The 23,252-nt window shown below is 42.4% G+C and overlaps 1 protein-coding gene and 1 pseudogene across 1 annotated transcript; one reads left to right on the top strand and one right to left on the bottom strand.

Annotated features, from left to right (window-relative positions):
• Positions 1 to 3,405: 3,405 nt before the first annotated feature.
• On the top strand, positions 3,406 to 4,509 carry Zcchc13 (zinc finger CCHC-type containing 13). The gene has a single exon (XM_048417998.3). It carries the CDS (start codon positions 3,491 to 3,493, stop codon positions 4,001 to 4,003), a length of 513 nt encoding a protein of 170 aa, XP_048273955.1. The 5' UTR covers positions 3,406 to 3,490; the 3' UTR covers positions 4,004 to 4,509.
• Positions 4,510 to 20,132: 15,623 nt separating this feature from the next.
• LOC125389472 (ferritin light chain 1-like) lies at positions 20,133 to 20,657 on the bottom strand (annotated as a pseudogene).
• Positions 20,658 to 23,252: the final 2,595 nt, after the last annotated feature.

Below are 23,252 nucleotides of genomic sequence, written 5' to 3'. Positions count from 1 at the left end.
GTGTGCACAGGTTTGTGTGTGGGGGTAGGCCAGACTTTGATTTTAAGTATTTTCCTCAACATTCTCCCCTATTTTTTCAGATAGGGTCACTCAGTAACCTAAAACTCAATGATTCCCTTAGGATGCCTATCTAGTGAGTCCCCAGGAATCTTCTCATTTTAGCTCCCACCCTTTGCCAGTGTTGGATTACAGGCATTCTTTTCTGAGTCCCCTTGGCTTGCCTTCATTCCTTCCTTTCTGTCTGTCTGCCTGTTTTTTATAGCTAATAGTTTAATGATAAATTAAGTGTTTCAAGTGCCATAATAAGTTCATTGAAAAGGAGACAATAACCAAGTTAAAAGGATAAATGTTTGTTAATCATCAGAAAATCTGTAGCCATTTGAGCATGCTGATTGAGCGCAGAGAACAATTTTTATAACCATAATGCAGCAAGCCCCTTCCTCTTTTTCTCTCTTTTTGGTTTTCAAGACAGAGTTTCTCTGTTTATCTCTGGCTGTCCTGGAACAACTGTAGACCAGGCCCTCCTCAAATTCACAGAAATCCCTCTGCCTCTGCCTCCTAAGTGCTGGGATTAAAGGCTGGACCACCACTGCCCATCACTTACATTTGTCTTTTTCTCAACAAAAAACATGAATAGGTTCATCTCTGATTTACAGTCGAGTTATTTTAAACTTATCAGTTGTATGATTTTGCAGGCAAGCTTGACTGTTAGCAATTTCCATTTTAAACTTTTAGCTGGGGAGGGAGTGCTAGACTAGCAGAAATTGGGGGAGGGTAGCTAATTTAGCAGGCTCTAACTCCTAGTGTTTTCTGTTCCTCCCTAGTTCTACCTAAACTGACTGACTTAGCATGTTACTTTGAAATTGACCCATCAGATATTCTTTCTTTCCTTTTTAAATATTTATTTATTTATTTATTTATTATGTACACAATATTCTGTCTGTAGGCCAGAAGAGGGCACCAGACCTCGTTACAGATGGTTGTGAGCCACCATGTGGTTGCTGGAAATTGAACTCAGGACCTTTGGAAGAGCAGGCAATGCTCTTAACCGCTGAGCCATCTCTCCAGCCTCCCAGATATTATTTCTTACACATATATGCATGCATGCATTTATACATCTATACATAAAATTAAGAAGGTCAAGAGGGCAGAGTGCATGTGCTTGTAGCTATTGGAGAGGCTGGGGCAGAAAGATCATTTGAAACTAGCTCTAGCCACACAATCTAGTAAAACACCATTAAAACAAAGAAGAGAGGGCTGGAGAGATGGCTCAGCAGTTAAGAGCATTGCCTGTTCTTCCAAAGATCCTGAGTTCAATTCCCAGTAACCACATGGTGGCTCACAACCATCTGTAATGAGGCCTGGTGCCCTCTTCTGGAATGAAGAAAGAATACTGTATACATACTAAACAAATAAATAAAATATTAAAAAAAAAAGCAAAGAAGAGAGAGACCATAGGGCTGGATATAGCCCAGTGGTAGAGTGCTTTCCTAATGTATAAGAGCCCAAGTTAGATCTCCTGCATCTCTCTCTCTCTCTCTCTCTCTCTCTCTCTCTCTCACACACACACACACACACACACACACTCAGTAAAAGTAAAAGTGAATGTGGTATCACATGCCTATAATCCCAGCACTGGGAGGCACCAACAGGAGGATAAAGTTGAAGGCCACCTTCAGCTACATGAGACCTTTCAAAAACACAAACAATAAAAGAGAAAAATAAGACAGCTACATCCTCCGGGCAGTGGTGGCGCATGCCTTTAATCCCAGCACTTGTGAGGCAGAGGCAGGCAGTTCTCTGTGAGTTCGAGGCCAGCCTGGTCTACAAGAGCTAGTGCCAGGACAGACTCCAAAGCCACAAAGAAACCCCGCCTCAAAAAACAAAATAAATAAATAAAAAAGAAAAAAGAGAAAAAATGCAGCTACATCCTTAGCCCTAATACTTCCGTATTTGTTGACACGTACAATGTATAAACAACTTGGAAAACACCTATGTGAAAATAAATCCAATATTTGAATGTATTTATAAACATTTTGTCCTGGTTGGGATCAGACTCATGGCCTAAGCAAGTGATGTACAGGTCAGTTGTATACTCAACTCCTCTTAACTGCATTTATTTTACAAATAATAGCATTATTTTTTATATTGAATGCTTCAATTTTGTTCTTTAATAATATAAATAGTGCTTTTATGGTAAAAGTTAAAATTAAGTCAGCAATGGCAGCCCACTTGTATAGTCCTAGTACTTTGTAGGTATAGGCGGGTGGATCAGAAGTTTATCCTGAGTTAGCTCAAGGCAAGCTGGGCTACTTGAAACTGCCCCCCATTCCCACCAAATGGAAAGTTAAGTTTGTACCATCAAAATAATAAAATATGCTAAATTGTGATCAAATCTCACTGTAGGTTTTTAATCCCAGCACTCGGGAGCCTGAGGCAGGAGGATCTCTGGGTGTCTGAGGCCAACCTGGTCTACAGAGTTAGTTTCAGGATGGCCAGGGCTACACAGAGAAACCCTGTCTTGAAAAATAAAACCAAATAAACAAGTGAAAAAATACTTATCCCTCTGATTTGTTGTTTTCAGCACTGGAGATGGAATATAAGATCTGTATATGCAGGGCAAGTGGACCTATTATTTTTATAAACATAACTTATTTAAAAACACACACTAGTGATCGAAGCTGGATATGGCATCCATGAGTAAACCCAGTACTCAGGAGGCCAAGGCAGGAGGGTTTCACCAATTTTGAGGCCTGTTTGTGGTAAATAGTGAGTTCCAGGTAATCCAGAGCTATACAGCAAGACACTGTCTCGAAATAATTAAATAATTAAAATAACACAGGAAGTAAGGAAATGGCTTTCTCTGTTATCCAGTAAGTAATCAAGTTTTCTTATGTACCCAAGGCTGGTGTAGAACTCACAATGTTGTGCAGGACTCCTGAGCCTGGAATTACAGGCCTGTACCATCACATATAGAGAGAATAACTAAATTATGAAACATTCTACAGATCAGAATTTCTGAACAGAAAGGGATTCAAACTCAAATTTATCAACACAAGTGTTAAAAACCATCACCACCGACAAAAAAGGTTAATTAAGGCCATGTAGTCAGTGGTACTTATATATAGTCCCAGGGCTCCTGAGGCCAAGGCAAAAGGATCTTGAGTTTAAGACCAAGCTGGAGTAGGTGATGAGATGATGTCAGGATGTTCGGGAAAACTAAACCAAACTAAACTAAATTAACATAAAAGTTAACACACACACACACACACACACACACACACACACACACACACACGCACATGCACGCATGCGCAGACACCAAAATGCCTCTGACGCCAGGCCATTGAAGTCGTGTGCAAAGCTCAGGCAACGTCATAAAAGCCAACTAGGAAAAACCGCCATTTCCATCTAAGCCATCTAGGGGGGTAGCCTGGGGCTTCGTGGCGGCGGTGTGTGGGCCTGCTCACCAGAAGATCTCACCGTAGCCATGAGCAGTAAAAGCTGCTTCAAGTGTGGACGCCCTGGCCACTGGGCCCGGGTGTGTCCTAAAGGTGGAACTCGAGGGCGAACACCAAGAAGTCGTGGCAAAGGTCCTCAATGCAGCTCCGCCAGCCAGTCTGACATCTGCTATCGCTGTGGCGAAACTGGTCATTTCGCCAAGGACTGCGATCTAATCCAGGACACCTGCTACAACTGCGGGAAAAGAGGTCACATCGCTAAAGACTGTACCCAGCCGAAACGAGAGAGGGAGCAGTGCTGTTACATCTGCAGCCGACCTGGTCATCTGGCTCGTGAGTGCGACCGGCAGGAAGAGCAAAAATGCTACAACTGCGGCGAACTTGGGCACATTCAGAAAGACTGCACCCAAATCAAGTGCTACAGATGTGGTGAGCATGGCCACATGGCGGTGAACTGCAGCAAGGCAAGCGAAGTCAACTGCTACCGCTGTGGCGAGCCTGGACATCTAGCCCGGGAATGCCCCATTGAGGCTACTGTTTAGTATTCTCCCTTAGGCCCCTCTTCTTTACTACTTAGTTATGTTGTTTCTAAAAGTTCCTTACTAACCAAAAGGGTGATAGATGGAAGCTACTCCTAAGCCACCATAACTACCATCTTAAAGCAGGAAAAGACATAGGGGGGAGGGAACCCCTTAAAAATACTATCATCTATGTGCTGTTTGGTTGTCACGAGGAAGTTCAGATAGGGCACAGTCATTTTGAATGGGAGACAACTGGTGGACTCTTTGAGTATGTTTCGTTTTGACACACTTAATTAGGAATTGATAGTGGAAAAAAAACAGAACAAGTTTGAAACATCGCCTTGGAAGTTACGAACAAAGAATATGTCTGTGTGTCAGATGAAGGTTAACTGCCATGAAGCAAGAAAAAAAATCAACTAAAAGGAGGAGAAGAGAAACTGTTCTCATTTGGAGGTGGAGGGCAAGAACAGCGTGAGGACTAGCATTCCCTCAGAGCTCTTTAGTGCAAATAAAACTTCTTGAAATTATCTATGACTTCGACAAGTTTTTAAATTTAATTTTATTATATTGGTAGCTTTGAACAATTGCTCTTTGTCAGCTTTTTGGTCGTTTGGTTTTATTCTAAAAGTTTTTTTTTTTTTTTTTTTGGTGTTTTTACTCAAGATCTTAAGTAACCCAGGTTTGGCCCCCAAACAAACAGCACTTGTTCTTCCTTAGCTTTGCAAGTGCTGAGATTACTGATGTGAGCCACCCAGCTTTGATCTTGTTAGCTTTTAAATAATATTCGAAGATACCTTGGGCCAGTGAACTGGCTCAGCAGGTAAAGGTGCTTGCCACTTGATGGTGCAAGCTTGAGCACCTGATACATACATAAAGAAGAAAGTAGAGAGCCAGTTCCTCAAAGCTGTCTTCTTAGACACACAAGGCACACAGGCATACACAGACAGACAGACAGACAGACAGACAGACAATGCTAATAATAAGAACTAAACATTTTAGTTTTTCCTTTTAATTTTTTTGAGACAGAGTCTTTTTATGTAGCCCTGCCTATCTTGGAACTTGCTATGTAGACCAGGCTGGCCTTGAACTTAGTAATCCTCCTGCCTCTGCCTCCTAAGTGCTAGGTTTGAAGGTATATGCCACCAAGCCCAGGAGGAACTAGATATTGTAAAAAGACACCCCTTGCCAGGTAGTGGTGGCACAGGCCTTTAATCCCAGAACTTGGGAGGAAGAGGCAGATGAGTCTCAGTGAGTTTGAGGCCAGCCTGTTCTACAAAGTGAGTTCTAGGACAGCCAGAGTTGTTGCTCAGTGAAGAAACCCTGTCTCAAAAAAAAAAAAAAAAGATACCTCTTACCTTTCATGCAGTGTATAGCAGTGCATATACAGATATAACCCAGAAAATATGTATAATATGTATGAGACATGTTGAAAAAGATAAAAGCAAAAGAAGCATTTCATTTATTTATTTTAATATAGTTTAAATGCATTTATTTATTCTGTATGTATAGGGTGTTTTACCTGTGTGTATAGTTGCACCACATGCATAAAGTATCCATGGAAGCCAGAAAAGGACATCTGATCCCCTAGGATTAGAGTTTCAGACTGTGAGCTGCCATTGATGTGGGTGCTGAGAATTGAACCTGAGTCCTCTAGAAAAGCAGCCAGTATTCCTAACCACCGATCCATCGCTCCAGCTCTTGGTTTTTTTTTTTTTTTTGATGTTTCTTAAAATTTGAATTATGCAGATGAATGTGGCCCACACGAGTGCCGGTGCCTTCAGAGCCCCTAAGCTGCCAATACAGGTGGCTTTGAAGTGCCCAACAAGGGTGATAGGGACTCCTACAAAAGTAGCCAACGGTCTTAACTGACAAGTCATATGTCCAGTTCCTCAACAAAAACCTGTAACAGCATATTACGGACTTGCAGAAATTGATAACGCAGTTTGAATTTACATATCTTTGCATATAAATGAAAATATAATCATTAAGGGGAAGTATAGTTTGAAGCTTCTGTAATATCAAAACTATTCTTCTGAAGGCAGTCTAATGAATCACAGCCAGGTAGGGTCACGAACCTACCCACTTTAAGTGTAACTTTTCCTTTACTTCTATCTCTTTTTTAACACATGCTTTTCTTTTCTTTTTTTTATAAAAAATATGATTTATATATCTTTATTTTATGTGCATTGGTGTGAAGGTGTCAGATCCCCTGGAACTGGATTTTCAGACAGTTGTGAGCTGCCATGTGGGTGCTGGGAATTGAACCCGGGTCCTCTGGAAGAGCAGTCAGTGCTCTTAGCCACTGAGCCATTTCTCCAGCCCCAATGCATGCATTTCTTAATACCATCTTGCCGTGTCTTCATGTCCCATCCTCCATATTGTGGCTGTTTATCCAGTTTTTGTCTGATCGATCTCCATAGACAGCTTTGGCAGCACGGTTCCCCAACTCACCCCTTTTCTCTCCTCCGTTCACCAGGTGCCCACTGAGGTTTCACAGCGTGCCTGCCCTGAGATTTTTGGTTGGCTTTTGTGGTTTGTTTGTTTCCCCTCTAATAAAATTGTCTCTGTGCTTCCAAAAATATACTTCAGAAATCAAATACTACTTAAAATTAGGAGTTCCTGAAAAATATCCTTTCACAGACCTGAAAATGTAGAATTTGGGACTGGGAGTGTAGCTCAGTGGTAGAGTTCTTGCCTAGCCTGTCTGTGCAAGGTACTGGATTCCATCCCCAGTGCCACAAAACAAACAACAGCAACAACAACATGACCGAGAATGGAGAGTTAACTGTGACAAGACAAAGTGGAAGTTGCAATGGGAACTGATCAGAAACCAATAAAGGCAATATTTTATGTCAAACCTTGGCTATGACTGAGTTTGTAATCGAAAGGTTAGTGAACTTTTATAGCTTTTTCGTTCATAAACCCAAGTTCTCAGGAAAATGCAGCTCATTTTTACAGTGGAAACCACAATCTTTTCTTTTGTGAACCTTACAGAGACAAACATATGATCACTCTCATCTGAAGGACCCTTTCGTCTCAACTGAGTATCATACCACTTCTGTGGCTCTCCTGGCTTCTAGACTTGGTTTTTGTCACTCTACGTTGTCTCAATAAGATAAATTCAGGCACAGTGACACAGTCCTGCCTCTAAATAAGACAATCTCAGTCTATTCTGCCAAAACACATGAAACTGCCACATCACACTGATGCAAACTCCTTTAGATGTCTCACTTGGAATGACTGTATCTAAAAAGATGGAAACACTATTCTGCTTCCCTCATCTTTCTTCCAAGTATGGAAATCAAACCCAGGGCCTAGACATATAGGATATTATCACTGAACTTTCTGCCCAGCCCTGAATTCTGCATTTGCATCTCTCCAAATCATCTGGAATTTCTTCTCTCTCTGTCTGCCTGTCTCTGTCTGTCTCTCTCTAAACAAACAAACAAACAAACAAACACTCATCAATGGCTGTGGCATACATAAACTCAAGGCAACTGTGATTGCCTGCACAAGACCAAGTCAATCAAAATTCCGTCATGGGAAGAGTGGCTGTTGAGAACCCATCCGTAGGGAAGTAGCTGTTGACAGTTGATTAGTTGATTAACTGTTGAGGGATGGAGAGTCTCAGAGTTGAACAGGAAAAACAGATCTCGCTTTTTATTAAGGCATATTCAATATTTGAGCCTTTATTTCTTCACTTAAGTAATTCCTTCTACTCAGAGGAAGCACACCTTATTTTGGTTCATTAGTATTCCTGTGCCAGAAAACAGAGAAGCAGCTTCACAAACAAGGTTTTTCACTTCCACATTGTTTTGCAGTGTTTGTAAATTAGATGCCAACATTTACAAAGTGGAGAGCCTAGGATGTAGCTCTGTGGAGGGTAGAGAGCTTGCTTAGCATTCTTGAGGCCCTGGGTTTAATCCTGAGTACTGGGGGAAGGAGGGCATTGTGGTGCAGGCCTGTAATCTCAAGGCTTTGGAGGTAGAATCAAGACAAGGAATTTAAAGCCAAACTGGGCTACATAGTGAGTTGTGGGTCAGTCTGGGCTACATGAGACCCTACCATAAACAAACAAACAAAAAAAATAGGCCATTTCTCATAAAATACTTATTTTTAGTCTCTCCAGGAAGAAGGTAAAGATGCGGAACTACAAACACACATTTCTTTGGAGAAGCATGAAGCTGCAAATGTGGAGTGCTGCACTCTTACAGACAAATTCACAGGATCCTTTAGCAATCCCTATCCCTACGACTCCCAAGAGTCTCAGGCAAAATTTAAGACAGTTTTCCACCTATTAAGCAATGCTTTATTGCTTTAATTCTTCATACATGGATACAATGTATTCTGATCATGTTCATCCCCCAGGACCCTCTAACCAGTCTCCCTCCAAATTTATGTTTTCTTTATATTTTTATTATTAAAAACCACTTGTATTCAGTAAATGCCAACCATACATGAATGGATGTAAGACCATTCACTAGGGTTCGGGCAACCTACCAAGAGCCACAAGCCCAAAGAAAAATGACTCTCCATCCTCAACAGTTAATCAACTAATCAACTATCAACAGTTATTTCCCTACGGATGGGTTCTCAACAGCCACTCTTTCCATGATGAAATTTTGATTGGCTTGGTTTTGTGCAGGCAACCACAGTTGCCTTGAGTTTATGTATGCCACAGCCATTGATGAGTATTATATATTTATTGTTTATTGAGAGAGAGAGAGAGAGAGAGAGAGAGAGAGAGAGAGAGAGAGAGAAAATGCCGCAACTCTCCTGTGAAAGGCAGAAAAATCTTGTAGGTGTTGGATCTTCTACCTACCGTGCCTGTCTGTCCTGGGGATCAAACTCAGGTCATCAATCTTGATGGCAAGCGTCTTTACCTGCAGAACCATCTGGTCATACTCTCCCCATCTTCTTTACACATTTCCATAAAGCAGCTTGGACACTATTGTATATTATCATCATAGTAATAGATGAAAACACGGGCTGGGGGTTTGTCTTCATAGACATACATGCTATTCTATTTGTGGTTAATTCGAAGGCCTTGTTTTTTGATGGTGTTGGGTATGAAACCCAGGGCCTTAGACAAGTTAGAACGTACTGTTGAACTTTCCATGCGGAATTTTAAGGACCCTCTATTTTCACAGTAGAAATCATTGTGCTAAACAGCTGCAGATTTAAAAGGTTAAACACAAAATGACTAACAATTTTAAAAAACGAAACCATTCTCGAATCCATCCAACACTTCTCGAATCCATCCAAAACTGGGGGTGGCCTGGGGCAGGGGGAGGCTGTAACAATGAGACTAGAAAAAGGCTAAAACAAGACATCAGCATTAATTTCTAAAGCAAAAGTGAATTAACTGCCTGGGTGACATCAACTCCTGTAATCATTAGCACTTGAGGCAGGAGGATGGTTTAGTCATCCCATCCGGTTCTGGGCTATGTGACAGACATCACCCCCAACTCCTGCTCAACCAATAAACAAAACAGTGAATTAGCTTGAACCCAGTGCAGGGAAGAAACAGGATATGCAGTTGCAGCTCTGAGCTTAGGCAGTTTGCAGATGTGAACCCCAGTAGGGAAGCAGAGCCTCTATAACGCAGGTGATGGAGGGACCGCGCCAAGAAGGCTGGAGAGCTTGCTTTGAAGTCTGGGGATTGTTTCTTAAGTAACAGGGCACTTGCCTGGGTAACTCTCCCTAAGCCTTTATCCACGGACCTCCTGCTGTAGAGCCCAGGCAACCCCCTTGGGGACAAGGGGCCCCTCTTCATTCTTGTCGTTCAGTTGCTCCCTCTCCCTGGAATTCTTGTGTCCATTCTAAACTTCTAAACTGAATTTGTGTGCTTTGGAAGCTCGGGAAAGCAGCCACTGGAGAAACAGAGCACACACACACACACACACACACACACACACACACACACACACACACTGGCCAGGCACAGGGCCAAGTGTTGGCTCTGACATGTGAATTCTGGGTATGCAGATGAGACAGTCTCCTAAGGGGCCCTTTATTTTTATTGCTGCCATTCTCCCAGTGTGTGTGCAGCAGGCAAGGGTCTCCTGTCCCACTCTAGAGACGTCTTCCTGTGACAAGTATGTACCTGTACACAGAAACATCTGGTGGTTTGGGGAAAGAAAGCAGTGGTGTGGAGATAAGCAGGCCCCACTGTCTGTCCGTGTCCAGGAGGATGCAAAGCCGGTGGACCATGAACTGCAGGCTGCACAGGGAATTTCCAGCCCCTACTCTGGTCTGTAAAAACCTGGAGGTGGGCTTCTTTGACTCCCCATTCTTGTCTTGGGCACTGGAACCCCATTGGACAATACGAGTGACTTAGACCAAGCCTGAGGCTGGGACGAAGCCACAGAACAGAGTAGCAGATAGGTAAGGTGGAACTACACTCATGGCTCCTTTGGTGTTTCCTTCACCTCTTTTCCCCACCCAAATTTGAACATTAATTTGTCCATCTCTGAGAGATTTTGGGAGAAGACCTGCTAGTCTTAGTTGTTCATGGAAGGGCTCTCTCTCCCTTCCATACTGACATGGGCACAGGCCCGTTCCCTAAGCCAGGAAAAGGGAGAGACAGCGAATAATCAACCAGTCTTGGAATGTGGATGGGCCCTGGTCCGCACAAGAGCTGTCTGAGCTCCAAAGGCTCGGGGTACAGAAGGTGGCTGCACAGAGATCTCCTAAGACCCCCTCCTTAGGCTACCGTAAGGTCCAAAGTGCTCGGTTCCTTAGATTGTTTATAATTGTTGCTACGGAAGGCAATGGCTCCAGTTAAAACTGTAATAGCAATAATTACATGCAGTTGGGAGTGTCCCCGCTCCCCTTCAGGGCCTGGTCTAGCATTCTGAATGAACATGGAAGCTTTGCACATTTGTCAATGAAGATTATACCTGGAGTTGGGTGGAGGTCATTCCTTTCTGGAGCCCCAAAGTTTCACTTTGCAGCAGAGGCCAGGCCTTGGTTTTGGAAGGCCTTATCAAGTGCCATATTTTGATAATATTTGATAAGAAATGTCAATGAAGAAAACCAAGCCCTTCCCCTCCTTTGTTTTCTGGTCCCTAATTCAAAACTCTGGGGCTGGTTCATACTTTCAATATGATTCTAGGTCATCTAGCCTTAGGAGAAAACCACTCAGCATGCATACGTTTTCTAAACGTTTATTCATAAGCTTTAGTTCTAGTAGAATAAATAACTAAAAACACTTTGTGCGGAAAAAGCACTACATTCCTCACCTGGATATCTCTGCCTCCCTGCCCCTGCCCCGCTCCCCACCCCACCCCCGCCTCCCAATCTGTCTGCTTTCTTTTGGGTCAGACTCTTGCTTAAGGAAGCACAGGGCAGTCAGTCATTCAAAGCCTGTTTAAAAAGTGGTAAATACCTAACCTACTCATTTCCTTTCAAGGCACAAAGGTAATAGCTGAGATACCGTACTATCAGGTTCTCCGAAAGGCATGCCCCAAAAGTGTCCAGTCATTGTCCTAAACCTGCAATTGCCTTGGATTCCAGGAAAAGCACAGATCATCCTATGATAAAATCATCCCCCAAGCAGAAGCAATCATTCCATGGAAATTATATTGCCCCTTAAGTGTTAAGGAGACAAGGACTTCTTTCTCCATGGCTACCTGGCAGAACCGGAACTAATGTAGTGATCAGCCAGACCACAATGTAACCAAACCACAAAGGACTCAATGTTTATTTTCTGTCTTGCCAAAATGGCTATTTTAATTAAAATCCTGCCCTGCCTTTTCACAATTATTTTAGCTTGTTTTCTTTGCACAAGTGATTGGACCTGACTTGTTAGAAACCCTGAAGCCAGCCTTTGTCCTAGGACAGTGCCACCAGCGCAACCAGGGGAAGCAATTTCAATATTCAGTCCCTCTCATGTTCTTTTGTTCATTTCTTTACAAGATTTTCCGAACAATCTAGGTAGCAGAGGTGGATTTTTTTTTTTTTGGCTTAAAACCCATGGCATATCAAGACCTATGTTAAATGGAACATGAGTCCTTGTTTTGTAAACATGAAATGGTTTCCAATTCCTAACCATCAGGAGTAGCTGGATCCACTGAATTCAAATTATTATAAAGATTTATATTCAAAGAGATGTACTCAAAAGAGACTAGAAAATTTAAAATTCTTGCCAAAGATTTCTTATGTCCTTTTAAAATGTGAAATGAGATCACTCGATATTTATTTTATTTATTTATTATTTATCTATTTGCTTTCTTGTTTATTTCTTTTTGTCACAGGGTCTTACTTTGTGCCACATATTCATCTGGAGAACCCATGTAGCCTAGGCTGGCCGGCAACTCAGAAGCAACCCTTCTTCCTCTGTCTCACCTTTATGTTTGGTTCTGTGGATGATTAAACCCAGGGCCTCACACAGGCTAGGTACGTTTGCCTTCTGTTTTCTTTCTGCTGTTTCCATCATATTCATTTGCAGTTCAATCGGACCATTCCTGGGGAGTTCGAAGAAGAAATCTGTCTGCATTTTGTATGTATTTGTTTTGTGCTTTGTTTCGTTCTTTTTGCTGAGGGTCTCATGTACTCCAAGATGGCCTGGAACTGGAAACGTAGCTGAGCCTGGCCTTAAATTCCTGATTCTCCTGCTTCCGTCTTCTAATCGCTGAACTCACAGGTATGTGCTACTGTGCTCAGCTTCCTTCCATATATTTAAATCATTTATTGGTTATTTCTAATAACTTGTACAATATAAATTATGTGTAAATGATGGTTCCATTATATTATTAAAGGACAGTTATTAATTTTTTAAAAAGTGTCTGTGATCAATCCAAACGCAATTTTTTTTCAAGTATTTTCAACTTAGTTGAGTCTCTAGATGTAGAAACTAAGAATGCAGAAGACCGATTGTATGCGTTTATGAGATGATGTGAATTTCCCTCTGGTTATCTCCCCCACCCAGCCTAAAACCCTAGTCTAATCCTGAGAAAAGCACCTATTCTAACAGACATCCTAGAGCACTGGTTCTCTGTCTGTGTGCTGCAACTCCTTTGACAAACCTCTATCTCCAAAAATATTTACATTATTATTCATAACAATAGCAAAATTATAGTTATAAAGTGGCAATGAAATAATTTTATGGTTAGGGGGTCACCACAACATGAGGAACTGTTAAAGGCTACAGCATGAGGAAGGTTGAGAACCACTGCCTTAGCAGTTACCTGACCAGAACACTTCCAAACTGTCAAGGCCATCCAAAACAAGAGAAGCCTCCAAACTGTCACAGCCTAAAGAGACATGGCAAATAAATGTACTGTAATAGTTGGGTATGATGGTTCATGTCCATCAACTCAGCACTTGCGAGGCTGATACAGGAGTATTGCTGGGAATTGGAGGCCAGACTGGGTTTTCCAGGCCCTCCCTGGGTCAAAGAGTGAGAACCTAGGTCCAAAACCAAGCTATATAAACAAACAAGCAAATAAATGAAACCATATATTGCCTAGGTTCCTAGGGCAGAAAAGGTCCAGACTGGTGGCACATGACTTTGATCTCAGCAGTTTGGAGGCAGAGGTAGATGGATCTCTCTTAGTTTGAGGAGGCCAGCCCACAGAGTGAGTTCCAGGATCCAGGACAGCCAGGGCTACACAGAGAGACCCTGTCTCAAAAAAAGAAAGAAAGAAAGAAAGAAAGAAAGAAAGAAAGAAAGAAAGAAAGAAAGAAAGAAAGAAAGAGCACAATAGATAAAATCCAAGAAAATGTAAATGAGCTGGGAACTTTAATACATAAATATTGGCTCATTAGTTGAGACATGTGTACCACAGCAGTAGAACTAGGTAATAATAATAGAAAGAGTGAAAAAGTGGATGGTAAATCTTCCTAGTACATCTCTCAACTGTTTTGTAAATCTAAAATGTATTGCTGGGCCTAGTGGAGCACACCTTTAACTCCAGTATTTGTGCTTCAGGGTCAGAGGTTAGACTGAGCTATACAGCAGGACCTGGTTTCAAAGAGGCAAACAAACAGTGAAATGTAGTTGCAAAATAGAACTGAGGGTGTAGCTCGGTGGGAGAGCATGTTGAGAATCAGGACCTAGCTTCAGTTTCAAGGACAATAAGGAAATTGATTTAAATAAATAAATTAGTGTTGATTCAACTGGGGAGTGCTGAGGTTTGTATCCAGTCCATGGCTCCTACATGCTAAATAAGTGATTTATCACTGAGCTACGCTCACAGGTCTCCTTTATTTTTTTATTTTTTATTTTTTAGATGATGTCTCCCTAAAATGCCCAGGCTGGTCGCAAATTTGAGGTTCTACCTTGGTCTTCAAAATAGCATGGCTTCACCCTGTTTGCCTGACTCAACACGAGGATTGCTTAACCGACAAAGGATATCTCAAACTGGTCACTAACTTTTTTATCTAACCTAGGTTTATAACCAGTCTCAACAAAGCTTTGGAACTATCAGCCATTAGAGAACAAGGAATTCTTCCATTGTTTGACCAATGTAAGACTGATAAACTGAGGTAAGCAGAGATAAGACCTGCATAGGGTCCCACAGTATTCACTTCTTAATTCCAGCTGTCTCTTGGTTCTTTATTCTGGTTTTACCTGATTAAATACACTTATTTTATTTTAAAATTTTATTTTATTAATTAATATTCTTGGATAAGTGGAGGTTCTGTCCCTTGCCATTAAGTTGTCCCAACTTATGTAACAATTCATTAGAGGATAAGGGGACAGATTGAATTAAGGGGGGACTGTGGTGTCATCCTTAGCAGCCTAGGTTTTAAAAAAAAATGAGAAAATGAAAAGAAAGAAAGGAAACTACATAACGTTGAAAAGATATTCATTAGCTGGGGATGGTGGTTCATGCCTACAATCTCAGCAGTTTTGTGTGTGTGTGTGTTTGAGTGCACCGCACATGGGTGTGTGCGAAGGTGGTTGGGAACTGAGGCAGGAGGGTAAGTTAGATGTCAGCCTGGGCCATATCATGAGTTCAAGTTAGCCAAGAATGCACAGTGAGAACTTGTCTCAGAAGAAGCACCCTGACACCACACTGCATCAAAAAATGTCCTTTCTTCTTTGAAGGACAGCCTTTATTGGGCTCACAGCAGCAGTATTTCTGGCTTCTTCACTTTCTTTTCTGCCCGTTTCTGTAGTCTTGCCGGCTGCTGCTCCGGCTGCTGCTTCTAGTGGTAGACCTTGGCCTGCTTTCTCTTCTCTTCCAGGGTGGCCTTCACCACCTGTTTTGTCCAGGTGACCTTGTGAAGTGACAGACAGTCCAGGTAAACAGACTTTCCAGTAGGTTTCAGCATACAACCTTGAGGTATTGTGGAGAATCCACCAGAGGAGGCTGCTCTGATGTGAATTTAAGCCAACAGAAACACTTCATTAGTCGGCCAAAGACTACACTGATTTCGGGATCCCAGTTTAGCTCTGAGCTTTTCTCAGGGTGAGTTTTGTTTTATCTTTTTCTTTTCTTTCTTTCTTTCTTTCTTTTTTCTTTCTTTCTTTCTTTTTTTTTTTTTGACAGGGATTCTCTGTGTAGCCCTGGCTGTCTGTCCTGGAACTCACTCTGTAGACCATGCTTGCCTAGAACTCACAGAGATCTGCCTCTCTCTGCCTCCCAAGTACTGGGATAAAAGGTGTACACCATCACCACCCAGTCTCAGGGTGAACTTTTAAGTCCAAAAATCATATCCTGGGTTGACATACTTCAGTTAACAAGAACAGTCAGCCAGAAGAAGAACTACAAAAGCCAAAAGGCAGGGTTAGTACATTTCGAGATGTTCTCAGAATTGTGGTCTTTGGTGGATTAGGTCTTTGTTTTTGTTTTGGCAGATGGTCCTGTCTATGTGCTGAATTTTAAGGCCTGAATGGCACTTCCATCATGGAATCAGTTGTACTAAAGTCTGAGGACTTGCCACAAAGGGTGGCAGGGATCATAGTCAGCTTTTTCTTGTCATAGTGAGAAAGGGTTCCATCAGACACTTTGAGACAGTTCAGGGCAGCCTGGCTTGGCTTGGTGTTGCGCACACCTGGCACAGCGCACTAAAAGACATGGCTGAGAGTTGGTGTTTGTTCACCTGCTTTGGAAGAAAGGCCAGGTACTACAGGTACTTTAACTTGTTTCTGTAAAGGTTTCCAGAGATGTTGATGTGCTACAAGTGTGCAACAACCATCTTCCTGCCCAGTAATTAGTCTGAGATATTGTTGGGTCACTGTAACTTTTTGCCGACTCAGGAGATGGCTTAAGGAACTAGAGATACCACAATCTGCCACCTACTAGCTTGGAAAATATACACACACCCTTTTTGTTACTAGGGATTAAATCTAGGACTTTGAACATACAAAGCAAGTGCTCTTCCGCTGAGTTATATCCATAGCCCTAAGTTACTGTTTTTTTAGGTATCAAACTGTCAACGATAAAAAAGAATGATACATTTAATGTTCTCTAGGGAAAAGATAAATGTGAACACCCATAGATTGCCATTACAAGAAGACACACATATGACATTTCTAGAAGGCAAATTGGCATTATAGATGAAAGGTATTTAAAAGGTGCTTGTCTTTTGAAATAGTTATGTGTTGGAAATTTATGCTATGGAAATATTTATGTACAAGTACTCAAAACATAATTAAAATCGTGTTCATTCCTGTATTACTCATTACAGTGATAAATGAGAAGTGTTTATTGTCAGTCAGTAGGAAATTATTTAAATTATGACACATCTCTAAGTTAGATGTGCTAGGCATGGTGGTGCTTACTGGTAATTCTAGTACTGAGGAGGAAGAGCTGAGGCAGGGGAACTGCCACAAAATTGAGGCCAGCTTGGTCTTCAGAGTGAAACCCTGGCCCAAAGACAAACAAAACAGACACGAAAACAAAAAGTAAGATAGAACACTGTGGTGCTGGCCAGCCTAGTGGACAAAATGAGTTCCAGGAGAAGGACTAAACAGAGAAACCCAGTCTTGACCAACAGCAAAAAAGACCCAAAACAACAACAATACTTTGTTGCCAGTAGAAATTAGTCACCCCAGCTTCTCAGATTGCTTTTTGTCATACAGATCTGACCAGATCACCCAGGTGGCCACCAACACCTGGTACTTCCACTGGTTCTTGGAGACTCCTTCATATCTCCCAAGAAGACAGCCAATGCTGTCAATGAAACTTCCTTTTGTTCCCCCTGTCCCCTGCCCCTCCCACCTTTTCTTTTTTTGAGACAGGGTTTCTCTACATAGCTCTGGCTCCTAAAACTCACTATATGGATCAGGATGGCTTCAAGTTCAGAGATCCTCATATCTCTGCCTTCTAAGTGCTGGGACTCAAGGTGTGCATCACTATACCTGGCTTGAAACTTCCTTTTGAATCCAGTAACCATGGGCCATTTTAGTAGCTTGGTTCCAGGAAACGCCTGGGACTTTTGGCTTCCTGTTGGAGGCTGGAGTTCACGGCCCTTGCCTCTTTGGGGGTGCTTATTGTTATTAAGCCCATGTTTTCTTCCTTTTCTGAATTCAGACTCACCCTCACTGTTAGATCTTAATAGCCAACAACAACAGAAACCCCAAGAAATGGATCAGATCAAGGCTTAGGGAAAATGTAACTCAAGGGTAGAACACTTGCCTACTATGTGAGAAGTTCTGGATTTTTGTTAAAACCTGAATATTTGAGGCGAAAGATCAAATTCATGACTGTCTGATTAAAGCAAGTTTTATTTTAGAGATGCACCTAAGTCTCACAAACTGGCCTTCTCACCCTAAATCGGGATTTGAGAGAGCAAACCCCTTACCAGCTTTTATGGGGAAAAGCTAAGGTTAATAAAAAATAGTTGTGAGTGTGTTTACAGGGTAGTCATACACAATGGCATCACAAGTTCAGTGTAAGCTGAAAAACATGCTTTTCAGGGTGCATTAGGTTTAAGAATCAGAAAGAGTCCCCTATTTTTGGTTTTTGGAGACAGGATTTCTCTGTGTAGCTCTGGCTATCCTGGAATTTTCTCTGTAGACCAGGCTAGCCTTGAACTCACAGAGCTCTTCCTGCCTATACCTGCCTCTCAAGTGCTGGGATTAAAGGCATGTACCACCACCGGCTAGAAGGTTTATTTTTAACCAGAAATTGAGACGTTTTCTTGTAAGGTATGGAGACGTAACAACAATATGGCTCCTTAACAACATGCTCCTGTTGTGGTTTCACATTTTATCCCTTGAAACACCGAAGAAAAGGGGTTGAGAGGAAGCTTGATGGTGTCACACTGCTTTAATTTCAGCACTCAGAGGCAGAGGCAGGGGATTCTATGACTTTGAGACCAGCCTGGTCTACAGAGTGAGTTCCTGGACCTCCTAGACAGAGAAATCCTGTCACAAACAAACAAGCAAGCAAGCAAACAAACAAACAAAGAAGAAAGAAGGAAGGAAGGAAGGAAGGAAGGAAGGAAGGAAGGAAGGAAGGAAGGAAGGAAAGACATGTTGCTAAATGAAGGGCTGGTGAGATGGCTCAGTGGTTAATGACACCTGCTGCCTAAGCCTAACTGTGCTCGATTTTGAGAATCCAAGTGGTAGAAGAAATAACTCTCTTGAAAGTTGTCCTCCAAATGTCATGGCATGTATCCCCAACTCCTCTATATACAAATGCACACAAAATGGATAAAAATTATAAAATCTAAAAAAATACCAAATTAAGCACAATTTGTTCTCTTTTTTAGAATATATTATACTTTCTAAAATAAGAATATTAGTTTCCCAAGCACGGTGGTAATACACACCTTTAATCCCAACACTCAGGAGGCAAAGGCAAATATTTTTTTGAGTTTGAGGCTAGCCTGGTCTATAGAGTAAGTTCCAGGACAGCCAGGACTACCCAGAGAAGCTCTGTCTTGGAAAACCAAAGATGGATGCTGAAGAGATGGCTCAGAGGTTAATAGCACTGGCTGCTCTTTCAGAGGACCCTGATTCAATTCCTAGCACCCACATAGCAGCTCACAATTGTCTGTAACTCCAGTTCCAGGGGATCTGCCAACCTCATACAGACATATATGCAGGCAAGACACAATGCACATTAAAAATAAAAAGGAATTATAAAAGAACCAAAGATGAATAAACAAATAAGCCAAGAATATTAGTCAAGGTAAATGACTTCTCCTCCCTTCCCCCAGTATTGGGAAATTGAACCCAGAGCCTCATGCAAACACTGCACAGTACAGCAATACTTGGAAGAATTCTTTTCTTGACAGTTTTATGTGTGGAACTCAGGGCCCTGTATATACAAGGCATGTGCTCTAACAGTGAGGTACATCGCGAACTAATAATTACTAATATTACTATTATTTTTGGTTTTATTCTTTTGGTGGTATGAGGTAAGGTCCAGACTGGCCCCTCCATTCATCACAACTCACCTGCTTCATCTTCCACCCTCCCTAGTGTTAGAATTACATGGAAAAGCCGCTATACCTGGTTTCTAAAGATTTTTTTTTTCTTTTGAGAGTCCTCGTCTGGCCTTGAAATTAATATGTGGCTGAGGATGACTTTGAACTTCTGGTCTTCCTGCCCCTAGTTCCTATGTGTTGGGATTAGAGGTGGGTGCCACCATGCCCTGCTTTATGCAGTACTGGGTACTGAACCCAAGGTCTCCTGCATGCCAGATGAGCGCTCTACCGACTGAACTACATCTCTAGAGATAATTAAACTTTAAAAATTGTTAAATTCTGCTTTATTACTGTGTGATTGCGTATGTGTGTGATATACATGTTTGAGTATTGGTAGGAGTTATCAGAGGACAATTTATTCTTGCACGGGGGCTGGAGAGGGGTGTTAATTCTCTTGTCCCTCCGTGGCTTCTAGGGATCAACTTCAGGTTGTTAGGCTAGTTCTTTTCTTTCTCTCTCTCCTTCTTCCTTCCTTCCTCCCTCCCTCCCTCCCTCGCTCCCTCGCTCCCTCGCTCCCTCGCTCCCTCCCTCCCTCCCTTCCTTCTTTCCTTCCTTTCTTCCTTCCTTTGTTTTTTGTTTTTGTTTTTTTTCTTTTTTCTTTTTTGCTATTTCAAAGGCTTTATTTTTACTTGGTCCAAGACTTGAGAGGGACTCCAGGGCATTACAAAGTTGCCCAGTGGCTTCTTGAGAGGTTCGGGTGAAGGTCCTGGGGCTGGCTGGTGCAGAGCAGGGGTGGGAGCTCCTTGGAAGGAGAAGCCTCCTAGTCATGCTTGAAAGTGAGCCGCTCAAAGAGGGACTCGCCCAGAGACTCCTGGAGCCCAGCCAACCTGCAGCGGTTGGTCAGGTGGCTATCCATCTTGATGACCTTTACCTCTTCATCCAGGAAGCGGTATTCAAGGAATTCATAGAGATGAGAATCTGTGAGAGCAGAGCCCAGGGAATGAAGACCCAAAAGGGCCTGGTTCAAGTTCTTCTACAAGGTCAAGGCAGCTTCCATGGCCTCCTGGGTTTTACCCCACTCATCTTGAGATGGCTTTTGCACATCCTGAAAGAGTGCATGGCCGCCGTGATCGTTCTGCAACTTGAGGAGACGCTCAGCGCCCTCGCGCTTTTCCTTGGCCAGTTCGCGGAAGAAGTGCCCTACACCCTCTAGAGCCATGTCATCTGGATCAAAATGGTAGCCCAAAGAGAGGTAGGTGTAGGAGGTCCGCAGGTGCAAGTTGATCAGGCAGTTCAAGGCAGCCTCCACTTCGGTGGAATAATTCTGACGAACCTGGGAGGTCATGGCTGAGACGTACTCTGGGGCTACCTGCAAAGAGATGACGGTGCTGACTGGTCCTTGGAGCTGAAGGAGGCAAGGAGATGCTCCCAGAGGCTGAGACTGGAGAAGATGAGGAGCAGTGGAAGCTAACGAAGGGAGGCCCGGGTCTGGGTCTGTTCTGTCCAAACAGTGTTGAAGCAAGACACACAGCCACTGGATCTCCGAAGGGCTACGCTAGTTCTTTTCACTGAGCCATCCAACTCACAGGCTCATGAATAAAAACAGAAAAATCTACTAATGAATTTCAAATTTATAAATCAATTTGGGCTAATGGTGTATCTTTGTTAGGGTTACTATTGCTGTGATGAAACACCAGGACCTAAAGCAAATTGGGCAGGCGGTGGTGGCGCACGCCTTTAATCCTAGCACTCAGGAGGCAGAGGCAGGAGATCTCTGTGAGTTCGAGGCCAGCCTGGTCTACAGAGTAAGTTCTAGGGTGGTTATACAGAGAAACCCTGTCTTGGAAAAACAACAACACTCCCCCCCCCCCCGAAATAAAAAGGAAATTGGGGAGGAAAGGGATTATTTGACTATATATATATATATATATATATATATATATATATATATATATATATATATTTCCACTTTATAGGACTATAAAGTTGGAAGGAAGTCAGGATAGGAAGTCAAACAGGGCAGGAACCTGGAGGCAGAGGCTATGGAGGAATGCTGTGTACACTGACCTGCTTTGCCTGCTTTCTTTTAAAACCTAGGACCATTAGCCCAGGGATGGAACTACCCAAAATGGACTGGTTCTTCCCTCTTTCATCCCTGATTAAGAAAACGCCTACGTGCCCACAGCCTGATCTTATAGAGGCTCCGTCCTCTCTGCTGACTCTAGCTTGTGTCAAGATAATTAAAACTAGCCAGCATAGAGTGCGAGTCACAGACATGCGTAGCAGGGCCCTGAGTTTGATTTCCTACAGAGAAAATTAAAAAGCACAGGCCTTTGTGAACAATTTCCTTGGGTATTTTTTTATTTGTGTGCAATTGATCTTAGCCATAAACTGCTTGGCATCCATGGGTCCAACTTCTCACTTGAAATATTTGCTCTTTCTCTGTCTTTTTGGGGGGTTAGAAAGGCAGGGGGAATCTGGGGATCAGAGTCTGTGCCAACTGGCAAGCATCTATCATTAAACCACATCTCCAGCTGAAACATTCTGGGGAGATAGCTCAGTGGTTAAGCGCACTTGCTGCTGCTTTTACAGAGGACCCATGTTCAAGTCTCAGCACATCCATGGTAGCTCACAACTGTATGTAACTCCAGTCCCAACGGATCTGATACCCCTTCAGGTTTCAGATACCAGTCTCATATGTGGTGCACACATATGCTTGTAGGCAAAACACTCATACACTTACAATAGAAATATTTATTTTATTTTATTTTGGTTTTTCGAGATAGGGTTTCTTTGTTGCTTTGGAGCCTGTCCTGGAACTAGCTCTTGTAGACCAGGCTGGCCTCAAACTCACAGAGATCCTCATGCCTCTGCCTCCCGAGCGCTGGAATTAATGGTGTGCGCTACCACTACCCACAATAGACATTTTTCAAAAAACATCATAGCACCAGTGAGAAAAGGAGAAAAATAAGTAGTCCTTCCTACATGTCTCTATTAAGGAGATTCTTTGTACTTTTCTTCCTTCCTTCCTTCCTTCCTTCGTTCCTTCCTTCCTTCGTTCCTTCCTTCCTTCCTTTTCCTCTCTCTTTCTTTATTTGTTTCTTTCTTATATATTTATTTGTTCATTAGTTTTGTTTGTTTGTTTTTAGTTCTTTTTTATTGAGCTATATATTTTTCCACTCCCCTCCCGTCTGTCCCTTCCCCTTCTACCTCTCCCATGACCTTCACGCTCCCAATTTACTCAGGAGATTTTGCCTTTTTCCCCTTCTTTTGTAGACCCATGTATGTCTCTCTTAGGATCCTCTTTGAGGTCTAGGTTGTCTGAGGTTGTAGACTATAGGTTAATTTTTTTCCTTTGCTTTATGTCTAGAAGCCACTTAAGAGTGAGTATATTATATTTGTCTTTCTGCGTCTGTGTTACCTCACTCAATATGACTTTTTCTAGACCCATCCATTTGCCTGAAAATTTCAAGATATCATTATTTTTGACCCCTGTGTAGTACTCCATTGCGTACATATACCCCATTTTCTTTATCCATTCTTCGGTTGAGGGGCATGCAGGTTGTTTTCAGGTTTTGGCTATTACAAATAATGCTGCTATGAACATAGTTGAGCACATGACCTTTTGGTATGATTGAGCATCCTTTGGGTATATACCCAACAGTGGCCTTGCTGGGTCTTGAGGTAGATTGTAATTTTCCGATAAATCACCATATTGATTTCAAAGTGGGTGTACAATTTGCACTCCGACCAGCAATGGAGGAGTATTTCCCTTACCCCACTTCCTTTCCAGCATAAGGTGTCATCAGTGTTTTTGATCTTGGTCATTCTGACAGGTATAAGATGGAATGTCAGAGTTATTTTGATTTGCTTTTCTCTGATAACTAAGGATGTTAAACAGTTCCTTAAGTGTCTTCTAGCCATTTGAAATTCATCTGTT

Source organism: Myodes glareolus, chromosome X (assembly GCF_982192425.1).
Source record: "Myodes glareolus chromosome X, mMyoGla1.1, whole genome shotgun sequence".
Classification (NCBI taxonomy): domain Eukaryota; kingdom Metazoa; phylum Chordata; class Mammalia; order Rodentia; family Cricetidae; genus Myodes; species Myodes glareolus.
The sequence above is the reverse complement of the archived record's forward strand: the minus strand, read 5'-3'. Positions and strand labels throughout refer to the sequence as shown.

Bases quoted from the DNA above. Each gene is read 5' to 3' on its own strand.
- Zcchc13 (XM_048417998.3), top strand. From the start codon at position 3,491: ATGAGCAGTAAAAGCTGCTTCAAGTGTGGACGCCCTGGCCACTGGGCC.